Source organism: Lentinula edodes, assembly GCF_021015755.1.
Source record: "Lentinula edodes strain Le(Bin) 0899 ss11 chromosome Unknown C8R40scaffold_16, whole genome shotgun sequence".
In the NCBI taxonomy this organism is placed as follows: domain Eukaryota; kingdom Fungi; phylum Basidiomycota; class Agaricomycetes; order Agaricales; family Omphalotaceae; genus Lentinula; species Lentinula edodes.
Genome location: NW_025764322.1, coordinates 434,163 through 456,481, shown reverse-complemented (window position 1 = coordinate 456,481; position 22,319 = coordinate 434,163). Strand labels below are relative to the sequence as shown.

The window sequence follows — 22,319 nt, the reverse complement described above, 5'->3', positions numbered from 1 at the left end:
AAGAAGAAAATACAAGCACAATCTATTGTGCATGTGCCTATGTCAGAAGGCAGTTATGGTTCCTGCGTGGGCCGCCTTTGCCTCTTTACGAGGACCGGTATGCACTTTCACTACAATAAGCCCGCTATTACCCCGCTGTAGACCTCGAAGTGTGAAGTCACGGAAATGATACTTAAAAAACGGGTAACATGTCGACCCATCATCGTTCGAGACCTGTTCCCATAAACTCTCATCCTGAGCAGTGATGAGATCGTTGATATCTACCTTTGTTTCTTTGCTGGCTTCGGCTACGTTCACAGTTGGCATCCCACGATCTGGGAGTGGCACCGTCACTGCGAAAGCGCGCGCCGCAACCTCTACTGCTCGCTCAAACACAGCAGCCAAGGCTGCCGGAAAGCTGTATTTTGGATCGGCGACAGATAATCCTTTCCTCAACGAAGACGCTACCTACAAGGCGATACTTAGTGATAACACACTATTCGGGCAGCTCAGTCCAGAGAATGCTATGAAATGGGTGAGGCCATATGATCGTACTTCCTGAATTTTGACACAACTAGTTGCTGTTTAGGATGCCACAGAGCCCGAACAAGGCGTCTTCACGTTCACGAATGGAGATGTGATTGTGGCCCTTGCACAAGCCAATGGCCAAATTATGCGAGGTTTGTTTTTTTACCGTGGTACTGACGGTTGTTAACATTCGATTCCTCCTGTTCAGGTCATAACACGGTCTGGGGCAGTCAGCTGCCATCCTGGGTTTCGGATTCTGGATTCGACAATGCAACTCTGATCAGCGTTATGCAAAACCACGTCAGCACCGTCATAGGTCACTACAAGGGTCAAATGTGAGTACCAGGTCAAATCCTCTTTGTTGTTTTGTTCCATATTTCTAAGTTTCCTTTCAGATGTACGTTTACTATCTGCCTAAACGCAAATACAATTATCTGATGTCTCCACAGATAGCTGGGATGTTGTCAATGGTATGTACTTATTAACACATTCGAAGGCTCACATATTTGACCATGTATGCAGAACCATTCAATGACGACGGGACTTTGGCGTCGAACGTGTTCTTTGAAACGATAGGTCCTACTTACATCGACTTAGCTCTTCAGGCTGCACGAGCAGCTGACCCTAATGCAAAACTCTATGTGAGTATCCGTGCATTTAGAGGGCAAGTATATCCCACTCACTCGATATAGATCAACGACTTCAACATTGAAGGTGAAGGTGCCAAAGCTACCGCGATGGAAAATCTCGTTACGGATCTGAAATCCCGAGGCATTCCCATCGATGGGATCGGTCTGGAAAGCCACTTTATACTCGGTGAAATACCCACGACACTCCAAGCGCAAATGGAAGCTTTCACTGCGCTCGGCGTGGAAGTGGCAGTCACAGAGCTAGATATTCGTATGACGCTTCCCGAGACCGACGCTTTGCTTGCACAACAGCAGACGGACTATCAAACAGTTGTTTCTGCATGTACAGCCGTGGCAGACTGTGTCGGGGTATGTATTGTTTTTGGTTACGAAGAGTGAGCTCGTTTGTGTTGACAATGATCGGTTCAGGTAACAGTTTGGGAATAGTATGTGATATTATTGATTTTCAGGTTTCAGCTTTGACATTGGTGATATGCCACCTCCTCCGCAGCACCGACAAAGTAGGTCTCATAGTCCCAAATTTGATTCACGCCTTAACATGTGGCATATATAGTACTCTTGGGTTCCAAGCACATTTGCAGGACAAGGAGATGCTGATCCTTGGGATGAGGTTAGAAATTCGTCTATGCGTAAACCGTGAATTGAGGTTCTGATGATCCTCTATAGAATCTCGAAATGAAGCCTGCATATGACGGTATTATAGCAGGTTTCTCTTCGTAAAGTTCTAAAATCGAATTGAAGATGTTGTGGTCTTTCATGAGTAGTTGCAGTAACATTTGTACAAAAATATTTGAACTCTGCTAAAGGAAGAGACAGGAAGTCTGTATTGAGTTCCCATAGGTTGCGATGGGGGTATTCAATACATTCACTCATGTCTGCGATGTACCATTCGGGCAATAATTACATCGTTTTCCAGCATCCTTTTTTCACTGAAATTCTCGCTGACTTCGCCATGATCATCATCCATTACATGGACTGAAAATGCTTCACGCACGTCGTTGATCAAGGCCACGGCACATGGCAGAGACAGTACTGTAGAAGGATGTGACTTAGCTGTCCTACCGTCCTTTGAGAGAGGCCTCTCGAGATCGGAGACACGTGGCCCTACCTTTTCTCTACATTGGTGTACTGTACTAGCTGCCGATTTTCTCTCCGCTCCCTATGACTTCGTCCCATGCGAGACAAGACCCTTTCGAGCGCACTCGTGCGGGAACTCTAGAAAACCTGTTCGAGAGGGACCTCGAGTATCAATGGCAACTGGATCTGTACAAGAAACTTTGGGGAAAGGATCTGGGTAAGTCAAAACCTGGAAACAAGCGGAGTGTACGTATAGTTGTTCGTCGGTGGCCCCGAGCTCCCAACGGCACCATTATCAGCCAACTGCCCGAAGGTTTCACGACTCCATCGAGCACGCACCTTTGGGGAGAACGCTTCTTAGACTTTTTCTGTCTCTCAAGAGGAACAGACTGGTCGGCAGTGCACAATCAATTGATCTCTACCAGTAGCAGACTTTCTGCTTGGATGAAAGCTAATGGAGAAACAGAGTATGCGAAGGATGAACTGATGTGGGCGGAGACGGAGGAACCTCCACGGCTCAGAGTTGCAGCGGATATCATGGAGATCCTCAACGCCAGGGATTTATTGATAATGATGGGCTCCTGTGGTGTTTCTTTGCGCGATGACGAGAGTGATATTCCAACAGACGACGATGTAAATATGGAGCCTGAGGTATCTCTATGTCTCGCTTTGCTCTAATTTACTACTGATTATGCTGATTATATGCATAGCTCGAATCCTCCACTGCTCCGTTCGATTACCAAAACTATCCAGATCCTTGGCCTCTGGTACCCTTCTCATCGAACCCTACCACTCTCCAATCGCCAATCCCCTTTCACTTACTTCCCGAAACTCTGATCGTACACGATCCGTTTCGTCTTCTTCATGCCACTACATTTAGAGCTAAAGATGTCGATTGGTCCTCGGTCGATGACATTACTCACAAGTACAGTCTTAACCTCACTGCTGACTCGATCAAAGAAACTATAGCACTGGAACGAGCGAAGATTCAAGAAAATATGAAGAACGCCACACCCATTGTTGTTGCCACAGTATTCAATCGTGGTGATAATCCCCATTCCGCAGACTCCCCTGCGCACTCTGTACCTGGTAATGCCTTCAAAGTCACGGTACCACCACCTCCGCCTCCACCACTTTCTGTACCTGAAGCACATCTATTTCTCTCTCCTGCACACTCAGTCGGTGTGGGAAATCACTCCTGCGTGTATCGTGTAGAATGGGATTTGCCTCGTTCGGTGTTCTCGAAGCCTAAAATTTGCATAACATGCGTGGAGGAAGCTGCCAGAAAAATCATAAACGAGACAGGTACTGGGACTGGGGATGGCTCTACTACTCACTCTAATGGGACTCTGAAACTGCAGGAAAAACGTACTCCCTCGCTCGCCTTTGCCTTTTCGAAATTTGACTTTGACTACGCTGAACTTGACAAGTCCCGAGCGCAGTTGGATGAAAACCTGTTGCATAAACTTGAGGACGACAACGAGATAACATATATCGATTATACTGGATCTGTGTCTACTATCCACATTGACACCGTTCCGTGGTACGACCCCGCCTCGACAATGCCTCCACCCTGTTCTCATCTCGCGCAAAGCTCTGTCTCCGGATCGCTTCCAGGTTCTCCTCCTCCTACAGCTCAAGTCTCTGTTGTGGCAAAGTTATCTTTACCTGGAGATGCTCATCTCGAACGGGAAGCGGTGAATTATCAACGATTTGGAACACAGTTTTCACAGCATTGGACAGGGTATACGCTGGCACGCCCGATCCGTAATCCTACGCCAATGGGTGCGATTACACCAATATTCTATGGTTTCTACTCAAAGGAAGGCGCTTCCGATAAATACTTTAGTTCGATTCTTTTACTGGAAGATTGCGGCAAACCCATCGAACCTTTGAAACTCGATATCGACGATAGGTATGTCAATCTTGAAGATGTACACCCGAGCAGGGATGACGAATTTCTCTCACAGACAAGAATGTGCCGCCCTTGTTCTTCGTTTGCATTACCATGGATGGACGCAGGGCTCCTTTTGGCCTCGCAACATTCTCATGCAACACGGTGACCATGCAGATTTTCCATTGATGAAGTCTGCGAAAGACAGACGATTTAGACTGATAGATTTCGGTCGTGCGAAGTGCCTGAAGGATGCACAGGAAACGGACCGAGTACAGGGCGGGGACTCTCGCGCTGATGATTGGGATCGACAGCGTTTCGACGAGCAGAGTATAATAGGACACGCGCTTGATTTCAAGGATTATTTTCTTTAATGGAGAAACTCGACAGAAAAGTAAAATTTTATAATGTCCAATTCCTCCCGAATTCCTTACTCTGCATACATAAATAATACATAATATATAATGCCAATCAAAGTGTTAGATCCTGTGCTCTTGGAATGTTGTGCACTCCCAAGCTGTAGGGCGACCAGTAACTGCCGAAATATGTAAGTAAGCGCTCAGCGCTCAGCAAGCAAAATTGCCTCTCTGCGCACGGACCATTTCGCCAAATTGCCTCAAACACTCCAACACACTCTGTCCCCAATATTTCCCACTCTCTCCGTTTTGATATGTTTTCCTTCTTCACTATGACATTCCATCCTGCACACCTCCAGTGTTCTTGCTTCTTATACTGGTCTTCGGGCTGGATGTAGTCGTCGTCTTGGAGAAACACTTAAAAACATTCAATGAATGCATCGGTTCGTCTTTCCCCCCAATTTTCACTGTCGACACTTATAAAACGTTGGCTGGTTTGTTTTCCATTGAAGACAACATTTAGTTTCGACTTCCTGTTTTTTATCAAAATTTTCATACTTGTATCTGTGAGCTTCTCGTCATTTCTCTCCGCTGCCGCTGTGCTCAGTAGTTTTTCTAATCTTCTCTATTAAATCCAGCAAGTCCACCTTACGGTTGAACTCGTTCCACCCGATGAAGCCCATGTTTTCTGGTGTTAGGAACTCGGCACTACTGGGTATCGTAGGCCGTTGCCGGCTGTTTAGACTTTGTTACACTGTTGTCAGCAAGAATTTCGTGCCGCTTCACATTGATTCCCCTATTATCGTCGACGTCTCCCCACCATCTTTTCCCGCAGCACCACACACGACATGTCCTCAGCCACCGTAGGAAAGTTCCCGAGTATTTCCCCGAGTAACACTGCCGTTAGCCGGCGTAGCGTTGTCATCGCCATTTCGTGGACACTGTGCTGGCAATTCAAATGGGCAACTGACAATGCATGGGTTTAGGATCAACTCGGCAGTAGAGAGAGAAAGATGAAAACTTGATTGGTTTCCTTGTTCTTTAGGAGGGAAATTCCCTGGAGTGGTCTAACTTGGGAAAATAGAGTAGGGACAGGGACAGGTGGAGGCCTGTTGGATAGCAGTTATTTGTTAGCAACGCACTGAATCGGGATCCAAAATCTAGTGTTCTCACGCTTAACGACCCACCGTGGGATATCTTGCGATGCGAACGACTTCATCTTTTTATTCCCTGCCTTCAGACGAAAATTCCCGGTTTCAAGGCTTGATACCTCTGCCCATGTCCACTGCAATGCTGAAATATCGACATCTCTGTCTTCTACTTCTGTCGGTGTTCGTGTCTACAATCTTCGCACAGCCGAACGAACCAGCCAAAATGCAAGCTCGAGACTCAGATGGGATGATAATGTCTATGGATGGCGCTATGGATCTAGCATCTGGCAACATGCTCACCTATTTGCATTTCACCATTGGTGGTGATATTCTCTGGTTCGAAGGCTGGGTACCGCAAGGACCCGGAGCGATGTTCGGTGCTTGTGTGGGCTTGTTCTTGCTTGCGCTCGTAGATCGATGGATTGCAGCCTGTAGAGCGATGATGGAAGTTCATTGGGCGAAAAGGTGAGATTTCATTCATTGTCAGCGAGATGATTTGGCTCTAATCATGAATCGTCGACCGATTAGGGCTCAGATTGCATACACCAACAAGCTCAATGCGAATGGAGATTCGGAGAAGAAGAAGAGAACAGTCCCTCCGTCGACAGTGGGCAACACTCTTCTTCTGCGACGTGCTCCACCTTTCATCCCTGCTCACGATATCGTTCGAGGAATACTGCACGCTGGACAAGCTGCGTTCAGTTTCGCGTTCATGCTGGTTGTTATGTTGGTTTTTAATAATTGCGTTCCTCTTGTTTGATACTAATCTTTTACTCTGCCAGGACCTTCCAATTGGGTTTCATTATCTCAATAATCGTTGGGCTCGGAGTAGGCGAAACGTTGTTTGGACGCTATGCCCATGCTGGGACGACGTTGCATTGACGATCCACACTTAAGACGAGTTATTTGTGAATGTACTATAAATACCGATTTCCATGATGCGTTGCTATAGATATATACTTTCCGCAGCTTGGCAAGATAGTGTGAGGGCACAGAAAATATCAGCTAGTGACCTTGTCAACGACGAATATTCAGTTTATGATTCGTCAAGATAGGGGGGATAAAAAGTTTTTCTTCTCATCCGAAGTTATCCGAATTATCGCTTTCGTTTCTATTGCCATTGCTTCCCCCATATTTATCATTCTATGATCCATCTGTGGCTTTCTTGACCGTGTACTTCATACGACCACCGAACAACTCGAATTCACAAAGGTCGTTAGGTCCTCTTTTCTGTTGAATTCACGACAAACCGACGACTAGGAGCAAGGAGACTAGTTTTCTTCATTGTACTGCTACTATGAGCTATGGAACAGCTCCTTCGGTTCCTGCAGCGTTGCAGGTGTACAAGTACGGCTATTCATTACTTTCCCTCTGTCGGATGTACTAAGATCCTGTATCTGCGCAGCTCCTATGTTATCGACCCCCAATGGCAAACCAAATTTTCTATAATCTGGGGCTCGTGTCTGGGTGCATCGTTGCTCTTCGCTGCTCCTCGTCTAGTCAGGTCTATCCGTAACGGCCAAGCGTTCACTGGATTCTTTGGAATCAAGGAAGATTGGGAAGGAAAAGGAAACTACGAAGCTGTTACCCTGAACGATTCAAAGGCGAAGAATACGGCGAGAAGAGGACTTTCTTCTACACCCACGATGATTAGGACAATTGAAGGTATAATATCTGTGATACGATCGGTGTCTTTGTGGACATTGCCTGGACTGGGTCTGAATGCAGGACAGAGTAAGTTAACTCAGCTCGTTCATATGGTTGACGGAGGCTCAAAGATCCCTCAGTATTCGTCGTCCTAGCGTATCTGATCATAGTGCTCATTTGTATCATAATGGACTCCCAGCTCGTGAACAACTCTAATCGTGCAGGTAAATGTTACTCCTATTTCCTCTCCATTGAGAATACTAACTTCATAAACTAACTAGGCTTCCTTGCCCTCGCCCAACTACCTGTGGTCTTCCTTTTCGTCACCAAGAACTCTATCGTCTCCCTCCTTCTCGGACCCGGCCACGGTTACGAGAAACTCAACTACATCCACCGCTGGTCTGGACGGTGTTTATTCCTCGGTGCTGTTGTCCATGGCTCTCTCTGGATCCGCAACCACCTCCAGTACGATATCCAGATCATCGGCGCTCAGAAAGAAACCAGCGGGGTTGCAGCGCTGGGTGTGCTTGGTGGGATCGTGTTAACAAGTTTCAGACCTGTCAGGAAGTTGTTTTGGAACTTCTTCTGGGTTGTGCAGTGAGTTTTGCATCCTTTCATCCGACAACAAGTCGTACATTTCAGTTACTGAATGATCGATTCATCAGCGTTTTGGGTTTCGTAGCGTTCTTCATAACGATCTGCTACCATACTATCTACGCCGTCCCTTGGATATTCCCTCCATTGGCATTCTATGCCGCTGATATGTTCATGCGAATGCTACGTGTTAGGATCAAGGATGCTAATTTGGCCGCTGTCGATTCTAATATGACTCTGGTTAGTTTCACCTACGTTTAAAATTGCTTTTCCCTGAACAGATACGCATTATAGATCCGCATCCAAGACTGTGACACGAACTGGATCGCTGGCCAACATGTTCGTCTCCGAGTATTCTTCTCCGGACGCGTGTTTGAGAGCCATCCGCTAACGATAATGAATGCACCTTCAAACGTTACCTGTCTCGCAGGGCCTTCCTCTACTGAAAGCGGACGAGGAATCATTCTTGGTGCACGAGTCACCGGTGACTGGACTCGAGCGCTAAACAATTACGCTGATGCAGAAGGCAAGGCTATTCAAGCCCAAAATGCTAAATGGGTTGCTGAGAAGAAGAAAGCTGCTTCAAACGACGAACATTCCTCTCTTTCGGACCAATCCATCCCACTTCCCGAAGTTCCTGTCCAAGTCATGCTTGACGGCCCCTATGGCGGTTGCTCCCTTGACTTGGGACAGTATGAGACTGTTCTCCTCATTGCTGGTGGCAGCGGTGCCACCTTTACCATTGGTGTCCTTGACGATATCGTCGGACGCTGCGCACGCCTTGGTCGACCAAATAACGAACGCACCCGGCGTATCGAATTCGTTTGGTGTCTCCGTTCCTACGGCGGCATTAACTGGTTCACCTCAGTAATCATGCCCATTGCCGACCTCGTCGCAGAATGCCCTGATCTGGATTTACACGTCTCCATCTATGTAACGTGTCTGTGTAACCCTGAAGCTGTTCCACCGATCCCAAACTCAGATGTGTTGATGCTTGCCCAGAGACCCGATACCTCGAAAATCTTGTTAGACTTGACAACGCCGCCGCTGAAGAAAGCGGATTGTTGTTGTGCGAGTGGCAGTGATGGGGAAGACGTCAAGTGTACGTGTGGTTCCGGATGTGGTGGTAGTGCAGATGCGAACAAGGAGAAGAGAGCACCGTCCCTATCAGGTTCATCTGTGGATGATTTAGAAATTGAGCAAGTCCCCCGGAAGAATCTGGCCCGCGACCCAGAGGCTTGTGCAGCTCTGGCGGAGGCTTCGGCAAAACTGCAGTGGGTTGGTCTCGGAGGAGGTGTTGCTGTCTGTGCAAGTGGACCGGGAAGTTTGACGAGGGAGGCGTCTAATGCCGTTGCGAAGCTGAGCTTAACGAGAGGCGTTGAGTTGGGTGGGGTCGGGTTGCATACGGAAGTGTTTAGTGTACAATAGGTAGAGGATCATCGAATATCAACATCATTGCAGTTGACAAGGAAATGCGAACCAGTTGATTTATTTATTCATTGTAGCTTCAAGACCCGCTGTACAATTCGCCCCTATTCGCCCTCCCTCTTCCAGCTCCAGAGAACGTCTCTCGGTCACACGTCTGCTTCTGCCTCTGCCTGACCGATATGGCTTAACCATCGTTCTCTTCTGTTTTCAAGTGCGTCGCTCGTTATCTACACCAACTCATATACCTTGTCGTTTTCCCCTCTTACTTTATTAGCGATCGCCGGGATCGACGTAATGTTGTGTCTCGATCTGCTATATAACCCAAACATATAATCAGCTCCTTTATTCTGCCTTCTTCCTCCTCCACAATCATCTTCGTTACACAATTACCAAAAATTTATCACAGCAGTAAGTGGCTTTAACTCTCGTAGCCTCTTCTCGTTGCTCACTGTGCGCTTCCAGTGCCTTCTGACTTCATCATCGATAAGGGTTTCCTGAACTCATGCAAGGAAGTCTCTATCCGGACAGTCCGCGGGTCTCACGCCTCTCCCACTACCAATCTCAATCCCCTCGCCTCCCTCTCTTCCACCCTCTACCAGCTCAAAAACCTCGGTACCGAGGATGACAGTGAGTTATACATCTCCAACGCGGAGCGCCTTTCCGCTTTTTATCCAAACGCCACTTTCGACTTCTATGGAGTCCCCAGTGCCGCTTTATGTATCTATAAGAGCGGTAGCGCCTGGCCTGTCCGCACCGGTCCAGAGGCTCAGCGGATTATCCGAGAGGTTCGAGGAGTTCACGGACATCCTATGCAGCCTGTCTGGCTTGAACTTGGCGAGCGCGTCTACAAGTTGTTGGACGAGATGGGTGTTTGCTGGACGTCTATTGATCCCCTCGCATTCGCGGAGGCAGGGAAGAAAAGTTTCAGTCCGCTCCTCCTTTGGATCGGTGTCGTTCCTGGGTCTCTTCAATACAAGCTTGCCAATACTGCGGCTGAAGCCGTCACCAAACTCATTTCTGAGGCTGGCTTCGGTGGTGTTGAGATTGGCTTTCGCGAGTCTATCGTTACCCCTTCTCTGGCCGGTCCCAAAATGCTTTCCTTCGACCCCTTCAAAGACCCGATCTCTGAGTTCACAAAGCCTTTTACTCCCACGCTTGGACTTTCCATTGCCCCTTTAAAAAGCCCCCATTACGAAGGCACCGGTGCATTGTATATTCGCGAGCAAGGTCAGGACGGTCGGGTCCTTCTGCTCACCTGTGCCCATGTTGCTCGACCACCTCCCGATCATTGTAACACAGCTCTACTCAATAAGACCTCGAAAAATCCCCGCGAGTATATCATTGCCCTTGGCCACTCTGGCTATATAGGCGCACTTCAAAGCATGATGGGAGCCATTGGTGACCTAGATCACTTGAATAAAGACTGGCAAGACATTCTTGAGCGACTGGGCGAGGCTCAGGAGGGCGAGTCAGAGACTATCACGCAGAAGCGGGAGGAACACTTGAACTTGGCGAAGAAGGCTTGGTGGAAGACCGAAAAGATTAATGAATTTCATACCGATATATCTAAGCTCTGGAATCTACCCAACGACCGTATCATTGGCGAGGTTGTCCACGTCGAGCCTATCGCTGCCAGTGTCGGACCTCAGAAGCTTCCAGAGGATTGGGCTTTGATCGCGCTCCACGAAAACAAGTTTGAGTGGGACAAGTTCAAGGGTAATCTGGTTTACATTGGTACGCTTTTTTTTCTATTTCGGTCAGTATTGCTTGAAGTTTTGACCATCACCTTACTCCCTTGTAGGCGGAAATCTCTGCAGTGCAGAATACGGCAAGATTATGTTCCCTAGGGACGACGAAAGAACCAACTACGCGTACCCGAAGGACGGTCTTTTACAAGTACGTGGCGTCATCCAGCTTGATGATATCTATAATCCCAAGCACCTCGATGTCAATGGGGAGCAATGCCTTCTAGTTGTCAAGAACGGCCTTACAACCGGGACCACCATTGGTCGAGCCTTAGGCATGGAATCATTTACTCGTGTCTACAAAGAGTCCAAGATCGAAAAAACCTCCATTGAATTCGGAGTTCTCTCTTATGGGAGCACGAAAGGACCATTCTCTGCCGCCGGGGATTCCGGTTCGATTGTACTCGACAGAAACGGTGACATCTTGGGGATGCTCACTGGAGGTGCAGGTACCAATGACAGGACCGATGTCACCTACGTGACGCCATACTCATACCTTGACAAGGCGATCAAGAAACATTTTCCCCATTCTTCTCTGTATGAGGTTGTAGGCCTTTGAGCTCCATTTTTTTCACATCCCTTTTCTGGCATACTTCTGTCTAGCTTCGTGTTTACTTCTCTCATCTCATGTAGTTCTCGACTTGTCTCTCTCTCTATCATATTTTGTAAGTAATACTGGCAAAATAAAATATATGGTTCAAGAAGGATGATCTGTGGACCACTGACGACGATTATTCTTATCTCAGGGTGGTTTACTTTGCTTTCCGGAGTTCCTGTCCGAGTCATACGTGACGGTCTTTATGGCGGATGCTTCCTTGATTTGGGACCGACAAGGCTGTTCTTCTAATCGTTTTTCCGTGTCTTCAACAACGTTGTCCCATCTTTATGGCATGTTTGTGTAACCCCGAAGTGGTTTCACCGATACCAAACTGTGATGGTTGGTAGCACCCGGGGGTCCCACTTGTGGACTTTTTGATCTTCAGCGGGCGATAGGATGTTGGAGAAGAGAAATTTACGCCCCCGGTATTTCTTTACTTCGTCATACTTTCGAAATTGATATCAACCCGGGCTCTGAATATAGTACTACCACCGCGATTCGTCGACCGAGTTCATGGGCATGATATAAGGCGAGTACGGAAGACGGAGCGATGGGTTCAAACCTGGAGGCGCGAGCTTCGAGACTGGATTTTGTTTGCGTGGAGGTAATGTACTCCAGTCTCCTCGTTCTCGCGTGGACTTTTGCTCACCTACACACTGGTTCTCATATTTGAGTCAAACATGATGCGGTCAATTAGTGATTGGGCAATGAAGGGGAGTGGAAAATTACATGGCAAGTTCTGTACTTCTGCTAGGAAGAGGAAGAGGACTTGCAGAGGGCGGGTTGCCAGGATTGGGTCATGTGACGAGGGTAGCGGTTTGACGACTCAGACTCGGACGAGGCAGGACGAGGCTCGAAATGCTCTCCAGGAAGTTGATCCTTGTTATCGGAAAACATAGCTAGCTTGGTAAAGCGTTGGGTTAAATTCGAAAGTGGCCTCTGGATGCTGAGCGAAAGAGTTGACGTGTAAGGTGAAATGTGTTTGCGAAACAAAGAGCCTCTTTATGTATGAGAAATTATAATATGATTATCAGCGTCGATTGTCATTGTCAGTGGCTGTTTGTAGGTATTTGTAAACTGCCTTCATTCTTGCTGGCTCTTATGGCTTCCAGCATAACAGTCTACATAGTCCGTTATGTGTTGGCTCGATGTATTATGTCCTCTTGAACATTCATTCAACGTGACCTTTGCCCTATAGAAACCCGGCTGTCTTGAACAATCGCCGAGAACTCCCATCTCTCAAAAAAAGATAGTCCAATGAAATGGACGATATCTCTGAACCGGCTTCGAGTTCGAATACAATATCCGAAACAAGCCCGTTGCTCTATGGTCGACGACGACAACACAGTCCTTCCTTGAAATTGATATGGTCAGAGGCCCTTGTTGTGATGAAATATGCCGTTCCAATTTTTGGGTGAGATCCTTTCACAATAGTATTCTAACTGTAACTGACTGTATCGTGGAAGAATCAATGTTCTGGAATACTCTCTTGTCGTAGTATCTGTGCTGTCTATTGGACACATATCTACCACTGCTCTTGCTGCTATTACCATTGGAGAAATGACAGTGAATGTCACTGGGCTGAGCATCATCACTGGATTCGCAAGCGCGCTGGACACAGTGCTGCCTTCAGCATGGACCAGCGACAGGCCCGAATTGGTTGGTCTGGAAACGCAAAGAATGACGTTGATTGAGTGCTTGACGTTGGTTCCGATCGTAACCCTTTGGCTGAATGGTGAAGCGGTTCTGTTAAAATTGAATCAAGAGCCGGAGGTGGCGAGGTTAGCTGCTTTGTACTTGCGATATATGTGTATCGGTCTTCCTGGTACGTTTTATATAATATATTAGTTCAAAGTTGCTGTCTAATAACACTCAACATTTCTCTTATCTATGTAGCGTTCACGTTCAACTCTGTGATCAGGTGCGTCAGTTGTGAATTTGTACTGATTGTGAGATGTTGAATGAACTAGACGATATTTGCAGTGTCAAGGTATTTATCTTTCGTATGCTGTTCGTCTTGATCTATGATGTCTTGTCCTTAGGTCTATTTTCCGTCCCGACGCGAATTATAATCGTCGTAGCCCCAATCAACGTACTCTTGAATTATATTCTTGGTTTGTACCCATTATTACCAAGTCCCCTCCTTCCAAGTTCATTGTATACCGTTCTTTGTGCACAGTCTGGGGTCCTTCTCCAACCCGCCTAGGTTTCATTGGTGCTCCAATTGCAACGTCTATATCGTACTATCTCCTAGCAATCTCATACCTCACTTACGGTGTGTTCTGGGTGGATAGAAAGGCTTGGTATCCAATCACCATACGGAATTTGAGGGGGGTATTTGGATTGGGAAATTTGGGTTTCTTGTTGAAATTGGGTCTCGCTGGAGTTGGTACGTGGATATACGTCAAGCATCTTCCATGACGAAAGCGCTAACCCTTCCCATGCTTCACAGGTCAAACGGTTTCGGAATGGTGGGCATGGGATATTGTTGCGTTAGTCGCGTCACAGTAAGTTCACCAACCTTTCCACTTCATTCACGTCCTTCAGTTCCCTCATCGTGCCCCTCTCCAAATATTGTCTATGTCATCTATCAGATTAGGCTCCGATGTAGTCCTCGCATGTCAATCCATTCTTGTCGTCACATCTTCCACAACATGGCAGGCCCCTTATGCGTTGGGAATAGCTGCTTCAATACGGTTAGCTCACAATTGTCGTTCGCTTTCCATGATCTCTTATCTTCGGCATGCTCGGCGCCATCTTCGTCACCCTCGCGAAATTGATACAGGATCGGAAATCTTCTTGGAGAAAGAGATGATCTGCGCGCCGGAGCAGCAGCAAAAGGCGTATTAGTGGTTGGGATTGTTACAGCAGGTGTGATTAGGTCTGTATTCTTCTCGTACGAGTCGTCAACACCCTTTGTTGAACGCGTTCCGAAATCCCAGTGTCCTACTACTCGTTTTCCGTCATTCTTTTGCGTATATGTTCAACAACGATCCAGGTAAATGATTCAAAACTATTTTTTTCGTAGATTGCCAATTTATCTACGTTGTTTCCTCTAGACGTCGTATCAATGGTTGCGTCCATCACCCCAATACTCGCAGTCTGTCAAATATTCGACGGTACTGCGGGGATCACTTCTGGAATCCTGAGAGCAAGAAGTAAGCAAGTCATGGGTGCAGTGTTAAATATTTCGTGAGCACCATCGCGTATGTTTGATTTTCTGCGTCTGATTTTTCTTGCCTGCGTATTGCATAACGTGAACGATCAATAGTGCATACTATGTCTTTGGTATTCCTTTCGGAATCTACCTCGCCTTTTCATCCTCCACGCACATGGGCCTTTCTGGTCTTTGGGTCGGGCTCACTGTCGCACTAGTGTACTGTGCCGGGTTTGGTGTTGCGATGAGCGTGTGGACGCCTGATTGGGAGAAAGAGGTTGAAAAGGTTGAAAAACGGGTAGAGCGGGAAGGAGAACGGGAAAGGGCGAGGGAAGAGAGGGAGGAACAACAAAGAGAGCGTGATACTGTCAACGTGGGCTCTGATAGTAGGACAATCGGTCGGGGATGGGCAGAAACCGAGGAGAGTAGGGCGGCAGTCTATAGCGCCACTGCCAGCATTAGAAGCCACACTGCCAGCATGGAAAGTTGCACTTCGGAGAATTTAGAGTAAATGGATCATTATCAGGCAGAGTGAATTACTCCAAGGGAACACATAGAGATTGCACGCCTACATATAGACAGGAGCCACTACAGAAAAGAGTTCAAAAAAAAACCAGCCGGAGTGGTTTAAACCCTAACCTGACTGATTCCTCTTCAACTCAATCAAAATCTCTGTCCTTGTCACCCTGTTCGAGGAAGATGACATGGATACTTCGAATGAACCAGGTAGAAATTGAACGGTCATTTAGCTGCTAATCCGACGTAATTTGTCCCCAGATTCCGTCCATCGAGTCTTAGACTTGTACAAGGATGATAAGGTATTCTCGTATGCAAGCTGTAGCAACGAAGATCTGGTGCTGGATACAGGGGGACTACGATGCGCAGAGATGATCGAAGTCATACGCTCAGGCAGTGCGCCTTCAATACCAGAGCTGTTGTCTTTAGACAATTTAGTGGAACAAACACAACACGTTATGGATCGCTGTGAAGCTGATTTAGACAAATTTCGCTCCCTCACGGCTGCCATGGAGAGACGTTGCAGCCGTCTGAGCATATACAAGGCTGGGATTCTTTCTTTAAAGGCACCTATCCGCAGGCTTCCCTTGAAAATACTAGGCGAAATTTTCCAATTCAGCTGTTGCAGTGACGTTAGCGACAACACCGTGGCAAAAGAGGACAAGAAACATTGTTCTCCGATGGTGACGTTGGCTCTCAGCCAAGTATGTAGCCAATGGCGTTACTTGGTCGTTTCGATGCCGGAATTGTGGTCTGGCTTCAGGTTAAATCTTGGACAAATGGCACCCCTTCATCCAATCATATCCCTCTACCTTGACCGATCTCGCTCTCATCCCATCGATTTCATCTTGGACGGCGGTTCCAGCAAAGCAAGTACCTACGTTTATCCAGATTTCCTCTCGACTCGGAATACTGAGAGATGGAAATCTGCCATTCTCGACGCATCCCTGATCCTTCCATCTTCGTTATTGGTTTCTCCCTTTTTATTTTCCCCACAAAGATCATTCCCGGAATTGCTCAACCTTGAATTACATAGTCCGTTTGACCTGTCACGATTTCCCCTTACTTTCCAAATATTTTGCCCGAAGCTTCGGTCTTTAGTCCTAGAAAATGTCGATGTTAGCGTGCAGTTCACGCAACCCCTTGAGGCTCTCGAATACGCCAGTCTACGAGGATTGTTTCCTCATCATATCTATCGGATCTTTCAGTGCCTTCCAAATGTCCGGAACATCACCCTTCGAGCTATTTCGGACATCCTGAACCAACCGTCTCAGTGGCAACCTATCAATTTACGTTGTACAGAGATCTTGAAGCTCTATGCGACGGTGGATTCCTCATTCATGTCCTCGATGTTGGATAGTTTTACTATGCCAGCACTCACTGGCCTTGACTTGGTCGCTCCAACAGACTCTGAATGCCCACATTTCATCTCCTCACTATCCTCTATGTTTTCCCGAAGTCGGACCTCGTTAACCCGTCTCTCGTTTCAAGGAATCACTTTCACTTACCGCGAAATCACGCAGCTCCTTCATATTTCTCCAACACTGACGCATCTGATCTGGAAGAGAAGTACCTTCCAACAACATGACCTGGTTGTAGGGCGCCTGTTACGGGCCTTAACGCCTCCAGTCGATCGTTCTAATTTGCGGTCGACTCCCGTCGAGAAATATCCAAATGAGCGTTTCATCGAGCAACAATACCTGCTTCCGGATCTGGAAGAACTTGATGTGACAATTTGGTCTCAGCATGTTCCATTGCTGGTTAATGTCCTCCGCTTTCGAAAGAAATATCGTTCGCAGGGCAAATCCTTGCAAAGGTTGATAGTACATATCCGTAAACCCCCCACTCAAACTTTCTCAGAGCTTATGGGTGCTAAAGAGAGTCTAGCGAGAATTCGGGAAGGGGGTATGAATGTACAGATATCGTATTCACTCTCGAAATAGAATATCGTATTTGAGTTGATGGTCATGATTTTAAGCAAGCCATGGGAGAGTCGTGACTACGGCGTACCCGAACAGTAATTCACTGCGGGGATGAGCCGATTTCCTCGAGGCGAAAATGTGGGTTTTATCTCGAGGTTATGTACAAAAATATGGCAGCAGATATTTTGAAGGGATTGAGCTGAGGTTATGGTAAAATTATGAAAAGATAATTCAAAATAAGCACGGCCCCCCGCCAAATTCACAATAGCTTCACAATAATCGCCACATGAAAAGTTTTAAAATTTGTGCTCAGGATTTTCGACGAATTTTGGTAAAAATCCTTGCATTTTCTCGACATTTTCACCACGAAGACATTGGCTCATCCCCACAGTGATTGCGGCTTACTGCGGAACTGCACGGATGGAATTCATTTTCCCTTATCATCACTATGTATGGTCTTTCTTAGACTCTGATATCGTCCATTGGTATTGCCTATGTTGAAGAAAATCTTGGGTCTTTTTTTCACTTTCACTCTGCTGGAGGCCGCTCAAATCCCTCTGGAAGCTCAGTATCACAGGCATTCAACTATTGTCAACCTTGATAACGACTCTGGGGACGACTGGAACATCAACGTTGCCCCCAGTCAAAATGCTACCGGACATCTAGTATTCGAAACAGTCAACTCTTTCTTGCAGCACTGGCCGAATACTCGATACAGAAATGGTGAATTTCGATGTTTCCTTTGCGAACAATCGCTCATCTGCAAGCACAATAGGTCATAGTGTTGTCCCGGGTTTGATTCCTGCTGGAACTGTACTGTATCATGGACGAGGAGATGCGAACACTCCCACTGTGCCTGAATGGCTTGCAACCGACCCAGAACATTCCTATCACTTTTGTCGTGGGCAGACAGCAGACTCTGGATGTTGGCAACTTGTCATCACCGTTCTACGTCCCCTGAAAGTACTCTACTTTGATGGGAGTGCTGCAGCGAAAATGCGAGATGGCTCGATGGACTCTCAAGATATTCTTGCATATGGCAAGGTTGTACCGGAGAAATTTTTCAGTGAAAGGGAGAGAATCCGCAATTTGTGTGAATGGGCGCGAAATTTGGACGTCGATGGTTTCGTCAGGTACATATGTTCTGCTTCCAGATCCAGATAGGTGCACAACTCAACATAACGTTTTACACAGGATGGAAATGGACTTGTAAGTGTGCTCGACAGTGATCAGCAAACGTCACTCACCACATCATCATTTCAGTGAGATTATGCTCTGCGATTTTGCCCAAGGTGTCTTTGTCGAACCTTTAAATCTCCGTGCTAGACCTAGAAATGGCCGAGGACCTGGCGGCCCCGGTAGACGACCTGGCGGTCCTGAAGGTCCCCATCGCCCCTCGGACAAAACGTTCCCTCTTCCCAGCAACTTTCATTACGAGAGTTCCTACACCCAATCACTCAACGTCAATTCATCTGCTCTGCCTAGTTCTGGCCTCGACGGCGCTATCTATTCTGGCTCTTGGCACAGATACTATCCAGGTGACACACGCATTCAGCTTGATCTTACCCGTCTTGTATCTTTCTATGATACCGAACTCGTCCCTAGTCTTGTTACAGAGAGATACGGGAAAGAGAGGATTAAACATCGGCTATTGGGTATCTCTTCAGAGGATCTTCAAACCGTTGTGCGGAAAATTGAGGAACTGACTGCAGTTGCGGACCTCGGTAGTGGCATCGATTGGGCTACTCTCATCCGCCTGATTGTCAAACGTTACTCGGAGCGCCTGGAGATGGTTCAGTATGTTCTAAATTCCTCAAACCCTAACTCAGTTTCGGAGAACAAGGCGCTCGCAGAAAATGTTCAAATAAACCTGATTGCGATGCTCCAGCCTTATATGCTTTACACTATCAAACCTTCGCCAGATCTACCTACTTCCACGAAATGGGTGTCGCCCATGTATGAGCTCTGTGCCACAACTTATACAAAATACATCGTTACTTCGTCTCTCCATCTGCGCCTCACCGATTCAGAGAATCTCATTCTCAATGGTATTCAAGAAACGACTAAAGAAATCTGTAGGGTTGTGACAGGGATGTGGGTCGACGGGGTCATGGCTGGACTAGAGCCGGATTTCTATCGACCTTCGGAAGAGGTTGATGATGCTGTACAACTAGAATTGTTGATACACTCGTGGAAAGAGCGTATCTTCGGTCTCATGAAGTGGTTAGATTGGAGTGTATGGTTAAAATGTCGTCCTGCGTGTGGATTCGAAGTGGGTGTCCCAAACTTCCAACATAGATTGTATCTCTCTGACGGGCTTTGACATTCAGGAAATGTGCTACCTCCCTACATGGCCGTTCATACGAGGCTCTGATGATTCTGATGATCCTCAACCAAGCTGTGTGCGTAGGATGGCGTCTTTGGATGGCCAGAACTGAGTTGGACGTTGTAAAAGGTTGTAAACCATCTCGATACAATTTCCCATAGTAGATATTAGGTAGACATATCCGTCTCTGAATCTTTCATTCCGGCAGAGGGACGGGATTGGAAAGCGGTGAGTATGATAATTTGATAACTACTTGTACATTCACTATGATAAAACTAAAAGGAAGTAATATTCTCGATCAGTGGAACAATCAAAAGCATTCTGTATCTTCAATCCAGAAGGACCGGAAATTCAAAGGACGTGAATACAAATAAGCCGTAGAATCTGAAGAGCTGTCTCCCACTTATGATCCCGAACCCGGTGCTGAAATTGCACCTGTTTTACCGTCTTCTCCCTTGATCCCATCCCAATCCGCAGGTTGACACATAGCCTCGTTAGTTGGAAGACCCCCCTCCCTCACTTTTCGAACAGACGCAGTACTTACAGCATCTGCGTCACTAGTATCAAAATTCCCTGCCTCAATGGAATGCCGCAAACCACTCAAAATCTCGATTGCTCTAGCTTTCTCTGCAGCTTCTGCGGCCTCCGCCTCCTCCATCCGAGCCCGAGATATCCTCTTCGTCGTCATCGGTATCGGCGCTGAAGTTGAGGTTGAAGAGCTCAAGGTTGTAATAAACCGACTTATCGGAGCTTGATTGAAGTTTGGCCTCGAAATTGATTCGTCTAATAAAAGAGACTGTGATTGGTGCGACGACTGAACGTGGCCAGTGTCATAAGGTCCAGAATAAGATTCAGAATCCTGTCCCTCGTGTACGGTGGTCTGCATCGAAGACGACCCTTCACCTCCGTCATTCTGATTTGAGGAGATACGAGAGGACCCGTCATCCGAGGATATGGTAGTGGTAGGTTTTGGATGCCGCGATCGTCGTGATTTCGGGATGTAACCATGGATTCGTTTTCTATGACGCGTCAAAGAGCCAGGATCGACAGTGGTGAAATCGCAATCTGGACAGTTGTTCGTTTTACTTTTCGTGCTACATATCATGAAGATGTACCAAATGACGCGCTGAGTTGATGTTTGGCACGCACATCGGAAGAAGACTTACTGAGTGCGGATATGTGTCTCGACATTGCTTTTCTGAAGATTCTCGAAATTACAATCAGGGTATGGACATCGATGCATACTAAAAGTGCAGTATTAGGCTCGAGTTTGCATGGGGGCCACATGAAGGAGCAGAATCGAGAGGGGAACACAATATTACAATTTATGTTTATCGGCAGAATGGATCCTCATATGTCGAGGCAAATCAGTCCTGTTGGAGATTATAGCCTGGCATATGGTACATGTGGCTGCCATATTGGCTTCGTTCGGTCGCCCGTCTTTCTGTTATTGTAAAGAAAGGAAAATCAGTTAGTCAGGTTCAGTACTGAATGATGTCAAAGCTGAGTATAGGAGCCCAGAAAAGGAAAAAAAAATATTGGGAAGGAAAGTAACGCGAAGAAAACGATGGAGACTTACGAGAGATTTAGCACGAGGCATTCTCGGGAGTGTGAGTGGGTACAGTGGCACAACTTTGATATGTTGAGTGGCTTGAGTTATGAGAATGTACTCGAGGAGGGAACCAAAGAAACCCGGCTGCTGCGGTAATATAACAGTCTGAGTTACGGTTGAGAAGATGATAGCTCGAAAGAAAGAGCGAAACGAGGTTCACAAGATCACGCTTTTTTATCGAACGTGTCGGAGTTTCATGATTTTAAACTGATTGGACCATCAAATTTCGCGGGGTCGATGTTCCGGGACATACGGACCCTTCTGATGGCGTAAGATATTTTGCGCTTTGACTTTAGAAATAACATGCTTTGACATCGCCCTAGATGATAGTCGCGATCTCATGGCAAAGGACTTTGGAAGTCTTTTGGTGAGTATCATTCCATGTTTTCATGTGCTATATATGAGAACATCGTGGAAATCGCCTCTCAACGAACTGGAAAAGCTATCAACTCTACGTGGCTTAATATCCGTCCCTCGGGTAGAAGTCCATGAGTGGTCCTTATTCTTAAGCTCCAACCAATTCTGATGATCAACTTGGTCATAGGGAGAATTGTAGGAGATTGTAGGATGCCCATAATTTCCTATAATTCCAAGCTGGAATCGTAAAAAATCAAAGTGATGTATCACATGCGGCACCTTGTATTCATACGAATAGAAGAACATACAGGTCATCTTGAGTATGGCTAATGTATCGTCGTTGACACGGCTAGAATATACAAGAATGCTTGATGACCAGATTCGGTTTCTCAGTACACCGTGACCTTCGTTCGTTTACTTACTTCTATATCCTCGAGACTAGTCTCGAGTCTGAGCGGATTCGCTTTGAATAAAACAATATACAAGGCGCTTCAGGGTTGTGTGGTATCCAAGAATTGACCAATGAAGGTGGCATTCATTTCTGCATAACTTGCGTGAGCGAAGTCGTGTTGGAAATGAGGACCACTGATGACAAGCCTGAGATGAAAATGGCACCCGGGGTGGCACAGGCTGGCACAAGCGGCCAATTCGAAGCGATGCAGAGCTGTTCTAGAGAAGCACCCCACTAAATGTATGATAGTCTACCTGGGACCGCCAGAATGGACGGATATAAGCAAAAAATAGTGAGCCAATCACATCTAGAAAGTCGAGTCAAAGAATCG

General features: G+C 46.8%; 9 protein-coding genes across 9 annotated transcripts; 8 read left to right on the top strand and 1 right to left on the bottom strand.

Annotated features, from left to right (window-relative positions):
- Window positions 1-244: 244 nt before the first annotated feature.
- Window positions 245-1,877, top strand: C8R40DRAFT_1069259 (endo-1,4-beta-xylanase C precursor; the record flags this gene model as incomplete). Its single annotated transcript, XM_046226091.1, has 10 exons — window positions 245-514; window positions 569-659; window positions 716-842; window positions 903-904; window positions 957-977; window positions 1,030-1,148; window positions 1,200-1,505; window positions 1,607-1,657; window positions 1,711-1,767; window positions 1,824-1,877. The coding sequence occupies 10 exons, from the start codon at window positions 245-247 to the stop codon at window positions 1,875-1,877; spliced, it is 1,098 nt and encodes a 365-aa protein (XP_046086762.1).
- A 373-nt stretch (window positions 1,878-2,250) lies between these two features.
- Window positions 2,251-4,677, top strand: C8R40DRAFT_183155 (uncharacterized protein). The gene is made up of 2 exons (XM_046234282.1): window positions 2,251-2,885; window positions 2,945-4,677. The coding sequence occupies exons 1-2, from the start codon at window positions 2,319-2,321 to the stop codon at window positions 4,295-4,297; spliced, it is 1,920 nt and encodes a 639-aa protein (XP_046086761.1). The 5' UTR covers window positions 2,251-2,318; the 3' UTR covers window positions 4,298-4,677.
- Window positions 4,678-5,858: 1,181 nt separating this feature from the next.
- On the top strand, window positions 5,859-6,517 carry C8R40DRAFT_1044650 (CTR copper uptake transporter; the record flags this gene model as incomplete). Its single annotated transcript, XM_046224237.1, has 3 exons — window positions 5,859-6,100; window positions 6,164-6,361; window positions 6,418-6,517. The coding sequence occupies 3 exons, from the start codon at window positions 5,859-5,861 to the stop codon at window positions 6,515-6,517; spliced, it is 540 nt and encodes a 179-aa protein (XP_046086760.1).
- Window positions 6,518-6,932: 415 nt separating this feature from the next.
- C8R40DRAFT_1160568 (uncharacterized protein) lies at window positions 6,933-9,304 on the top strand (the record flags this gene model as incomplete). Its single annotated transcript, XM_046230028.1, has 6 exons — window positions 6,933-6,982; window positions 7,041-7,369; window positions 7,423-7,506; window positions 7,564-7,879; window positions 7,948-8,116; window positions 8,171-9,304. 6 exons carry the CDS (start codon window positions 6,933-6,935, stop codon window positions 9,302-9,304), a joined length of 2,082 nt encoding a protein of 693 aa, XP_046086759.1.
- A 204-nt stretch (window positions 9,305-9,508) lies between these two features.
- Window positions 9,509-11,827, top strand: C8R40DRAFT_183368 (uncharacterized protein). The gene is made up of 4 exons (XM_046234283.1): window positions 9,509-9,712; window positions 9,767-11,038; window positions 11,106-11,714; window positions 11,796-11,827. Coding segments are annotated over exons 1-3 (1,776 nt in total). The 5' UTR covers window positions 9,509-9,711; the 3' UTR covers window positions 11,609-11,714; window positions 11,796-11,827.
- Window positions 11,828-12,909: 1,082 nt separating this feature from the next.
- Window positions 12,910-15,503, top strand: C8R40DRAFT_1188018 (mate-domain-containing protein; the record flags this gene model as incomplete). The annotated part of the gene is made up of 10 exons (XM_046233023.1): window positions 12,910-13,061; window positions 13,114-13,476; window positions 13,631-13,761; window positions 13,827-14,036; window positions 14,100-14,154; window positions 14,242-14,343; window positions 14,433-14,528; window positions 14,590-14,645; window positions 14,707-14,839; window positions 14,919-15,503. 10 exons carry the CDS (start codon window positions 12,910-12,912, stop codon window positions 15,313-15,315), a joined length of 1,695 nt encoding a protein of 564 aa, XP_046086757.1. The 3' UTR covers window positions 15,316-15,503.
- C8R40DRAFT_1102812 (uncharacterized protein) lies at window positions 15,444-17,411 on the top strand. Its single transcript, XM_046228008.1, has 2 exons — window positions 15,444-15,530; window positions 15,582-17,411. The coding sequence occupies exons 1-2, from the start codon at window positions 15,509-15,511 to the stop codon at window positions 17,261-17,263; spliced, it is 1,704 nt and encodes a 567-aa protein (XP_046086756.1). The 5' UTR covers window positions 15,444-15,508; the 3' UTR covers window positions 17,264-17,411.
- A 181-nt stretch (window positions 17,412-17,592) lies between these two features.
- C8R40DRAFT_1146585 (uncharacterized protein) lies at window positions 17,593-19,802 on the top strand. Its single transcript, XM_046229515.1, has 5 exons — window positions 17,593-17,965; window positions 18,018-18,375; window positions 18,437-18,451; window positions 18,506-19,514; window positions 19,573-19,802. The coding sequence occupies exons 1-5, from the start codon at window positions 17,737-17,739 to the stop codon at window positions 19,678-19,680; spliced, it is 1,719 nt and encodes a 572-aa protein (XP_046086755.1). The 5' UTR covers window positions 17,593-17,736; the 3' UTR covers window positions 19,681-19,802.
- C8R40DRAFT_1102808 (uncharacterized protein) lies at window positions 19,803-21,342 on the bottom strand. The gene is made up of 4 exons (XM_046228007.1): window positions 21,148-21,342; window positions 20,891-21,071; window positions 20,735-20,812; window positions 19,803-20,662 (listed from the first exon to the last, which is right to left on the bottom strand). The coding sequence occupies exons 2-4, from the start codon at window positions 20,983-20,985 to the stop codon at window positions 19,972-19,974; spliced, it is 864 nt and encodes a 287-aa protein (XP_046086754.1). The 5' UTR covers window positions 20,986-21,071; window positions 21,148-21,342; the 3' UTR covers window positions 19,803-19,971.
- Between the last annotated feature and the right edge of the window lie 977 nt (window positions 21,343-22,319).

Coding starts and splice junctions, on each gene's coding strand:
- C8R40DRAFT_183155 (XM_046234282.1), top strand. CDS start 2,319: ATGACTTCGTCCCATGCGAGACAAGACCCTTTCGAGCGCACTCGTGCG. Junction 2,886..2,944: donor ATGTAAATATGGAGCCTGAG/GTATCTCTATGT, acceptor TTATATGCATAG/CTCGAATCCTCCACTGCTCC.
- C8R40DRAFT_1102812 (XM_046228008.1), top strand. CDS start 15,509: ATGGATACTTCGAATGAACCAG. Junction 15,531..15,581: donor GGATACTTCGAATGAACCAG/GTAGAAATTGAA, acceptor ATTTGTCCCCAG/ATTCCGTCCATCGAGTCTTA.
- C8R40DRAFT_183368 (XM_046234283.1), top strand. Junction 11,039..11,105: donor GGGTAATCTGGTTTACATTG/GTACGCTTTTTT, acceptor ACTCCCTTGTAG/GCGGAAATCTCTGCAGTGCA.
- C8R40DRAFT_1102808 (XM_046228007.1), bottom strand. CDS start 20,985: ATGGCAGCCACATGTACCATATGCCAGGCTATAATCTCCAACAGGACT. Junction 20,813..20,890: donor TCTGCCGATAAACATAAATT/GTAATATTGTGT, acceptor CTGCACTTTTAG/TATGCATCGATGTCCATACC. Junction 20,663..20,734: donor GAGACACATATCCGCACTCA/GTAAGTCTTCTT, acceptor CATGATATGTAG/CACGAAAAGTAAAACGAACA.
- C8R40DRAFT_1146585 (XM_046229515.1), top strand. CDS start 17,737: ATGTTGAAGAAAATCTTGGGTCTTTTTTTCACTTTCACTCTGCTGGAG. Junction 17,966..18,017: donor GAATACTCGATACAGAAATG/GTGAATTTCGAT, acceptor CAAGCACAATAG/GTCATAGTGTTGTCCCGGGT. Junction 19,515..19,572: donor GTCCTGCGTGTGGATTCGAA/GTGGGTGTCCCA, acceptor TTTGACATTCAG/GAAATGTGCTACCTCCCTAC.